Source organism: Acanthisitta chloris, unplaced genomic scaffold (assembly GCF_000695815.1).
Source record: "Acanthisitta chloris isolate BGI_N310 unplaced genomic scaffold, ASM69581v1 scaffold40703, whole genome shotgun sequence".
In the NCBI taxonomy this organism is placed as follows: domain Eukaryota; kingdom Metazoa; phylum Chordata; class Aves; order Passeriformes; family Acanthisittidae; genus Acanthisitta; species Acanthisitta chloris.
In genome coordinates, this window is record NW_008664066.1 from 2678 (window position 1) to 12250 (window position 9573).

The 9573-nt window shown below is 42.0% G+C and overlaps 1 protein-coding gene across 1 annotated transcript in view; it reads left to right on the forward strand.

Annotated features, from left to right (window-relative positions):
* Nucleotides 1–2018: 2018 nt before the first annotated feature.
* The window catches only part of LOC103798880 (pericentrin-like), a gene marked incomplete at its 5' end in the record, with an annotated part of 12079 nt that continues 4524 nt past the window's right edge, over nt 2019–9573 (forward strand). The window contains 5 exons of the mRNA XM_009071164.1: nt 2019–2216; nt 4118–4168; nt 4972–5151; nt 5893–6024; nt 8094–8258. Coding sequence (XP_009069412.1) covers nt 2019–2216; nt 4118–4168; nt 4972–5151; nt 5893–6024; nt 8094–8258 — 726 coding nt within the window. The remainder of the gene's footprint in view (nt 2217–4117; nt 4169–4971; nt 5152–5892; nt 6025–8093; nt 8259–9573) is intronic.

The following is a 9573-nucleotide window of genomic DNA, read 5'->3' on the forward strand; positions in this document are numbered from 1 at the left end:
CCAGTGATTCCATAAATCTGGAGTGTGTTTTTGACTCCAGCCACTCCAGTAGTTCCATAAAAGTTTCATAGAATCATCAAGGTTGAAGGAGACCTCTAAGATCATTAAGTCCAACCATTAACCTGTGACTCCTGGAACCCCTAAACCCTAAACCATGTGCTCCGTGTCAGATCCACACTCCTCTTAAACACCTCCAGGGATGGTGACTCCACCACCTCCCTGGGCAGTATCCCAGTGCCTGAACACTCTAATGGTAAAAACAATTTTCCTGATATCTAATCTAATCTGTTTTGGTGTAGTTGGATCTTTTTGCAGGAGATGTATAATGATTTCACATGTTTAATGCACATGAACAGGACAAAATCAGTTTTGTTTTCTTTGAGCTGTGCATTTAAAAATTCATAGTGGTTACTTATTCAGTCATGCCAAGTGTTGGCATTTTAGTAACAGATGCTTGGTTTCCTTCCATGAGATCATTAGCTGCTCTCTCTGGTGTCTTTTCTCTCTGCCTTTCCTTTCTCATGTTTTTGGGTTATGTTATCCTATCTTCCTTTTTTCCCTCCTTCACTGGTTTCCTCTACTCTCCATTTTTCTGCAGGTTCCTCCTGCCCCGTTTCCCCAAGCTATCAGGATAATTAGTGCAATAGCTATTTTTAACAGATATTGCCATCAGCAACTGCTAGAGTTAGCACCTGATTTCAGAGAATAGTTTGTGTCTCAGTGCAGCTTTATGTATTGATCTGTTAATTCTGTTTATTACGAAAGGCACAGGACATCTGGCAATCTTTATTTAATCTGCATTCAGTATTAATAACTACAGAAATTACAGAAGGTGATCCTAAAAATAAACTATTTGCACATAAGCATCTTATCAGCTGGTAAGAAGCAGATATCTCTCTGCAAATTCACCTTTTGAACAGGCTGCTTGGTGTAGCAGGTGTGTAACTGTGCCTGTTGAGTAGCTAAACTGCCAGACAGAAGTTGCTATAAGGAGAGGGGACTGAACTAGATCATTTTACAAACTGAATAAGAAGAAATGGACAAGATTTTCCTGCAAGGTGCTGTTTGAGAGGTAAACCAAGCTGCCAAGCAGTGTATTGCAGGTAGAACTTGGCAATGATGTTTACACCTGTCATCATTCAACTGCCTGTTTTATCACATCACTGCACTTGATAATCTATGGTTTTAATCTTGGAGAAGGCTTTTTCCTTATGAGAAGGATGCCTGGGTTTAATCTGTGAGGGAGGTGTTATTTGGAAATGCTGCCTAAACACAATACTAGAGTTGAAAATAACAATAATCCTTTTTAAGCTGTTTAAGGTGCTAGGGAGAGTTGGGTAATAAATTCTGTCAGTGACATTCTTTACAAGTCCCTGGTGCTTTGTAGAGCGGTGATAACCTGATAAAGTAGAGCATCCAATTCTTCAGCAGAAGAATTTAAAATGACCTGGCTTAATTGATTTTCTATTTATGTACTGGAGGCTGCTTTCTGGTGAGGAAGTTTGGCTGTATTCTCTTAAGCGGGTGGCAGGGAAGGAGCACGAGGATTCACTTCCGTTAATTTTAATCTCAAAGCTTACGCTGGCAAAGATCTGTTTAGATATATTTGTAGGGGTGTGCTGGTTTTGGCACCACAACAAGGGGGTTCTTGTTTTTGCTGGTTGTGCAGAAAAGCTGCTCAATTATTCCTTTTTTCCTACCAGTTCTACTATATTGACAACTTGTTCCTTTACGTCTCACTGTAATTCTGGATTGTCATTGACAAAGTTTCACTGAGTAAAATTTGCTTCTTGTACTGAAATGAGTTTTTAGTACTGGTGTGAGATTTGTTGCGTAATGCACAGTTATCCAGTATGTTGTGAATGCGTGGAAAGTAGGAAGATAAAGCAGTTTTTCTGCAGATGTATATATTTTATCAAGACAGGATCTTCATCACCTATGAGTGTGTTAATCTTGTGGTCCTGCTACTTCTTCCTTGCTTACCTCTCCCTCTACCTCTTCCAATCTTTTCTGCACAGTTTGCTTACTTCAGACAGCGAAAAGCAAAGAGCGACGTCACGCAGTCGCAGAAAAAGGCGGCGAAGAGGAAGGGCTCGGCTGTCCACACGCATGACGTTCCGAAGGAAGAGCATGCCGTAGCGGCCCAGGAGCTTGGGAAGGGCATAGACAGTAAGGCTGAAGACACCAACCTACTAGAGACCACAACAGAGACAGAGGTAAATCTTAGTATTTCTTGCCTTCACTTCACTCTGCAGATAACAAGTGTTCCAGGTGGTTGTTTTCCTTAAGTGGGTATTAGCTCAGTGGCACTCTCATAGAACGAACCGGGTTGGAAAAGACCTCCAAGATCACCAAGTCCAACCCTACCATGGTTACTAGACCATGGCACTAAGTGCCACATCTAGTCTTGTCTTCAGAACCTCCAGGGTTGGTGAATCCAACACCTCCCTGGGCAGCCCATTCCAATGTCTGATTACTCTCTCCGTAAAAAATTATCTTCCTAATATCTAACCTAACCCTCCCCTGGCAGAACTTGAGTCTGTGCCCTCTTGTCCTCCTGCTGGTTGCCTGGGAGAAGAGACTGACCCCACCTGACTCCAACCTCCTGTCAGGGAGTTGGAGAGGGTGATAAGGTCTCCCCTGAGCCTCCTCTTCTCCAGGCTAAACAGCCCCAGCTCCCTCAGCCTCTCCTCATGGCACTTGTGCTTGAGTCCCTTCACCAGCCTCGTTGCTCTTCTCTGGACTCACTCCAGCACTTCAATGTCCTTCCTGAACTGAGGGGCCCAGAACTGAACACTAGTGTATTTGCAAACATGCAGTAATGGAGGGTACAGTTTGCATGTCCTGCTTTCTGTTGTGAGGGTATCCCTGATGCTTTCAGGGAATCCTCAGTGTAATGTTAGTGTTGCCAAGGCTTTTATGAAGTTACACACTGAGATGTCTGCACTGAGGGAAAACATAGTGTTTTGTCACTCAGCTACAGCAGTGACCTTAAAAACCAAGCAAAAATAGCTTAGGCCTTCTAAACAGCTTTTGCCAAAATAGCTCGTTTGTAAATCAACAAGAATTAATTCTAGGTTACCTGGAGAGGGCACTTCCAGGGAGACAGTAATCATTGGGAACTACTCATGCAGGTTCAAAATACAGGGGGGGCTGTGGGCTGCCTTTTCCAAACAGTGCTGCAGTCATGTTGCTCTTGTTGTGAATTTAGTGAGAAGGAAACATCTTTCAAGACCTCAAGCTATGTTAAGTATAATGGCAGAAAACAGTATTGCTTTTATAGTCATCTAAATGGTTTTAGCATGCTTGTTAAATAATCTCCTGTGACTTTACTAATGTGTAGTAGTAGATTAAAGAGTGCTCAACTGTATTTTTCAGCCACAAAAGCAGAGGACCAATCATTGAATCTCAGTGGTGAGGCTTAGCCCTAAATTTAAGTAGACATTCATACTAAATTTTTTTTCCTATTTATTTCCCTTTGGAAGATCAGCTGAGTTTAGCATTGAACTCAGTCTCTCTCACTGGTAGGTTCTCTCCCAGCAGGACCTTTCTGACTCATGTGTTTAGGGTGAAGAGCAGCAAGGCTGGTGAAGAGACTCGAGCACAAGTGCCGTGAGGAGAGGCTGATGGAGCTGGGAGTGTTGAGTCCGGAGAAGAGGAGGCTCAGGGGAGACCTTATCACCCTCTACAACTCCCTGACAGGAGGTTGGAGTCAGGTGGGGGTTGGTCTCTTCTCCCAGGCAACCAGCAAGAGGACAAGAGGGCACAGACTCAAGCTCTGCCAGGGGAGGTTTAGGTTAGATAATTGGAAGAGATTTTTTTACAGCAGGAGTGATCAGGCATTGGAATGGGCTGCCCAGGGAGGTGTTGGATTCACTGTCCCTGGAGGTTTTCAAGATGAGACTGGATGTGGCACTTAGTGCCATGGTCTAGTAAGCACGGTAGGGTTGGACTTGATGATCTTGGAGGTCTTTTCCAACGTGATTTATTCTCTGATTCTAGGCTGTTTCCAAAATAATTTTGCTTTTCCTTATTTTCCTTTTTTACTCCTTGTTTTTCCTTATTTTCCTTTAAAATGACCATGGTTTAGTGTTTGTGTCATTTGTTTCCTTACCAGGGCAGTGCTGACTTGTCCCACTGGGGTGCACTGAATGACCAGGCAGCTGAAGTAAGTGTGACAGGATGTATGTTTATAAAAGATGCTGTATAGACTTGAAAGAAGAGTATGATAATTGGCTGCTAAGATGATTGATTGAGCATTGTTATCAAATATGATCGATCTGATTGGATTTCATTATTTTATATACTTGTCTGTATGTACCTGTGAAATTGGTTACTAAGAAAAGTGGTTTCAGGGAAAATGCAGATTTGTCCAGAGAAATTTGAACGATATTTCTAACTGAAAAGTAGGTTCATTCTTAACTGTTTCATACAGTGCAGCCAAAAAGGATTTAAAGTACAAGATACTCTGTGAGAATTCTTACAGTGCTGCTCCTGAGAAACCACTGGAATTTAGTTTTAGTTCAAGAACTGTGTGTTATTTTTCCCGTGGGTGGACTGTTCTTCAGTCAACACGGATAAATGCAAAAACTTTGTTTCAGTTTGGCAGTGTTGTGTCCTGCCCTGGTCCCAGCCAGTTAGTTGGAATGTGTTTTAAATCTCAGTACCTGCCAAAATGGCATTTTGCCACCATTTGGTGCTACGGAATGACAACACTCTTAATTTACTTCTGTGCCCTAAACTGTCATGTGAAAATATTATCCATGAGCTTTTTTATTTGAAATCTCTGACAATTAAGGAATTTATGTGTATACAGTTTCTCTTAAATAGAAACTCCTACTGCTGAATTACTCGTAAACTAGAATTTGCCCGGAACTTAACCTCAAAGCTGAATTTATATCCAGGCTGATTGCAAACCAGAAGTGGTATATTGTTTTAGTGAATAAATACATTTTTGTGTCTTTTCTGAAGAAAGATGGGATAAACTCTGCTGCAGAGTACAGTGAGGCTGATGCCAAGATATGCCAGGTGAGGATAGCTGAGCTAGAGAACAGACTCCTGGAGAAACAGGGAGTAGTGGAGAGACTCACTGCACAGATGGACGAGCTGCAGGACCAACTCACCCAGCACAATGATTCTGTGCAGCTTCAGGTATGTTTCATGGGAATAGAGAGTGGGATAATACTATTTTGTTGTAATCCTAAAAATTAGCAGGTAAAAGTAAAGAAAAGTATTGGTTTTTAGTGAGAAGTACTTTGCCTTGCTGACAGATACTGCAAAAAGCAGCATCCTCTCCCAAAGTATTGCAAAATAATGTTTTGGATTCCCTTTCTCTGGCAGTTCTATGTAAAGGTGAATTATCACCTGGTGCTTTCTAGGAATAGGTATTCCCCCTTTACATGTAGTTTCCCTCCTTCTAGGACTGGGGAAGCAAAGATTTCCTGCTGGTGAGAAATGAATTCAAAAGGTTAATGTGATTAGCATAAAATGGGATTGTCGTCTCCCATCTCATTAGCTTTCTCCGACATGACAGGAGGGATGAGCTGACAGGAAACAATTTAGGGGTTACTAAGTACTCATTATGAACTTTCTGAGAACTTGACTGCTTTTATTGCAATAAGTGCTACAGATTTTTAAGTAAAAATATTTATTTCATTACTGATGTCCTATAATTTGTTAAAAAAAGTCACTTTTGATTAGGTTTTGTCATCTTTGAGATCAGTGTAAGAGTCCCCTTTGATCGTACCCGACACTGTCCTTGAACACAAAGATCTCTGGTCCTTGGGTGCAAATTTGTTCAAACCGAAGTGTAACTACAGACTTTGATAGCTTTGCCTCAAGGAAACTTGGGTCCAAATAGGTTAAGAGAAAGTGCACTTGTGATCCTTGTAGGAAATGACTGTTCAAGAACGGAGTGAAATCATCAGGAAGCTTCAACAGGCAAAGAAAGACCGGGATGACCTACAGGAAGAGGCGTCACGCATTACTGGTCAGATCCATGATTTACAGCCTCAGTTACATCAGGTGAGTCTCTCCTCCCATTTGTATTTCCTTACAAAGAGACATGTGAAAACATGAATGTAACAACATACTGATCTGATCATGTAGCTCTTCATAGTTTGGTTCGTGGTGCAGCAGTGAAAAGGGTTTCAGGGCGAGGCAGAGCTTTTTCCAGTTGCTATGAAGAAGTCCCGGAGATATCCTCATATTTTCCACTTACTAGTGTAATGTTTGATAGGTCATTACACTTTTTTGTCCATCAGTTAAGCCCTTGCTAGGGAATTTTTTTACAACATTGTTACTGATTTGGGGTCTGTACACAACAATGGTGCAATAATTTGGGTTTGCATGTTGTAATTTTTCCTTTGCCAAAGAAATCTGGGCCCCTCGGTTCAGGAAGGATATTAAGGTGCTGGAGCGGGTCCAGAGAAGAGCAATGAGGCTGGTGAAGGGACTCGAGCACAAGTGCCATGAGGAGAGGCTGAGGGAGCTGGGGTTGTTTAGCCTGGAGAAGAGGAGGCTCAGGGGAGACCTTATCACCCTCTCCAACTCCCTGACAGGAGGTTGGAGTCAGGTGGGGGTTGGTCTCTTCTCCCAGGCAACCAGCAGCAGGACAAGAGGGCACAGACTCAAGCTCTGCCAGGGGAGGTTTAGGTTAGATAATTGGAAGAGATTTTTTTTAAGGAGTGAGTGATCAGGCTTTGGAATGGGCTGCCCGGGAAGGTGTTGGATTCACCGTCCCTGGAGGTTTTCAAGATGAGACTGGATGTGGCACTTGGTGCCATGGTCTAGTAACCATGGTAGGGTTGGACTTGATGATCTTGGAGGTCTTTTCCAACCCTGTTTATTCTATGATTCTGTGATCTCTGAGTTTATGCTTGGGCAGCTGGAACAGCTCAGTGGTGAGACAGAAACTTGCTGTGCTGAGGTAATGTGACTTGGCTCAAAGAAGGAGATTTAAGATAGCCTGAAGACAGTTGGTGCAGCCCCTTTGACACATAGGAACCTGCTTCAGTGCAACAGGGTGATCATGGGTCTAATCCCTGGGTAGTGAGATAAACTGCAGCCTTTCATCTGCTTTAAATTGTTTGTTAAAACTGCTTTATTCCTTTTTGGTGATGCTCAGTGTTCCAGCGGCTGTTCTTTCTAAACCTCTGTGTATGTTGTCTTTGGAACCCTGTAGTGTATGCCAAAAAAATATTTCTGTCTACTTACCATTTCAGATTTGCAGGATAAGAATTGCCCTAGGAGGGATTATATGTTTTAAATGTCTGGAGAAGAAAGGTTTAAAAAAATTAAGGCTAAAACCTGGGACTTTTTAGTCCATGGATTATCTTGAAGTTGCTCATGCCCTGGACAAGAAATCGTCTCCTAAATGAAATTTTGTACAATAACGCAAAATACTGTTTCTGTTTACAATTCTGATTGCTGTTGTCAAAATATGCGCTGATGTAAAGTTATTCTGCAGGTGTTTGTTGGGGTTTGCTCCATAAGCCAGTGAAAGATGAGGATAAAGTCTCTAAATAGCACTTTGGGCATACCCTAAATAAGTCTGGTGATAGGAAGCATGTTGTTTATGGAAGCATGTCAACTCTGATAACAGATGAAAGCTCTAATACTGCCTTAAGTATTGTCTCTGGGCTTTAGCAAAACCTTCAGAAAAAGGCTTTAAAAGTGAATAAAGCACCTTCTATGTTACCTCCATGGGGATAGTGTTTGCTTTTCATTTGAAGGGATGTGGAGAGAAGAAAAAAACAACCTTTAGCACTGAGCTGTAACTCCTTTGCAGAGGAGACTGGTTTTGTTTATTGTCCTCCTGCTGGGATGTCCAGTTTGTTGGAAGTCCTGCTTCATACTGGAGGTTCATGTGATTCATTCTCTTAGATTTATAGGTTCACATATCTTTACAGTAAGTGAGAGCATCCAAACATGACAAGTGTTTTCTGACTTTCTAGGGGAGGTTTTTATTCATTGAGAATAGAAGGTGTAGGGTAAATCTGTAGCAAATGAATACAGTGTGTTTTGTGCATACAGTGAGTCTTGTAGTTTGGATGTAAACATTCTTCTGACTGTGAGGACCTTTCTGCATTCAGGTTAATGAGATACTGAGAAGTGAAAGCCTCAGGAAAAATGAAGGATTAGAAGCTCAGCAGCAAATGTCCTTGTTTCAGAATTGTCTCAGAGAACAAAATGCACGCTTGGAGATGCTGTGTCAGAAAGCATATGACCTGGAAGTGCAGCTGGAGTCTTCTCAAATGGTAATAACAGGTCCTTGTTTCATTGTAACATGTATCTCAGATGTGGTGATAACTCAGACCTGCTGTAGTGGCACAATCATGAAAAAAGTCTCTTTAGAAATTTGTAGGGATTGTGATTACTCACATACATGAAGAGAGCAGCTTAAAGGCTCTGATTTTCTTTAAGAACATAACCAGCAATGCCTTACATAAAAGTCTTAAATGTTTAGATGAGTCAGATGAGTAAAAAGTTGACATGGCTGTGCTGTTACCATATTCCTGCCTCTGGGAGGTGTTTTCTCTGTGCAGGTGGATATGAGGTGGGGAGATGTCTGTAGCTCTTGATGATATTTGACTTTTATTTAAAATTCCTGGAGTTTGAGACAGCCATTGTTTCCTTTCTCTCTGGAGTGAGTGGCACACCATTTAGGCACTTGGATATTTGTTACTGAGTTTGAAGAGTGTCATAGTTTAACTGCAGCCAGGAACCAAGAACCACTGAGCCTCTCACACACTGCCCCACCATTGGGGTAAAAGCTAGAAAAACTCATGGGTTGCGACAAAGACAGTTTAATAGAGAAAGCAAAAGCTGCACACACAAGCAAAGCAAAACAAGGAATTCACTTACTGCTTCCCACAGACAGGAGTTGTTCAGCCATCTCCAGGAGAGCAGGGCCCATCACACATAATGGTTCCTTGGGAAGACAAACACCATCACTCCAGATGTGCCCCCTTCCTCCTTCTTCCTCCCACCTTATATACTGAGCATGATGTCCTATGGTATGGAATATCCCTTTGGTCAGTTTGGGTCACCTGTCTCAGCTGTGTCTTCTCCCAATCTCCCATGCACCCCCAACTTCCTTGCCAGTGTGGCAGTATGGAAAGCAGGAGAGGCCTTGGCTCTGTGTGAGCTCTGCTCAGCAATAACAAAAACATCTCTGCATTATCAACCCTGTGTTCTGCACAAATCCTAAACATAGCCTCATACTAGCCACTGTGAAGAAAGTTAACTCTATTTCAACCCAAACCAGCACAGAAGAATCTTTCAGTAGTACTTTCCATTCTCAGGGTTGTGCTTAAAAATCCTTTTGCTTAGGCCAATGATAAACCTTAAGCATGAGGCTTAAGGAAACTAAAACACATAATATTTTAATGGCATTCTTCATGTTTTGTTTTTAAGGATACCAAAGATAAAGAAAATGTACTTGTCCAAATGGAAGAGGATCGGAAAGATACAATGCAAGAGCTGTACAAAAGCATAGAAGAAAAAGAACAACATATTAAAAGTCTTCAGGATCTACTGGCATCAGAAAGGTTTGGCTTGTCTGTACTACAA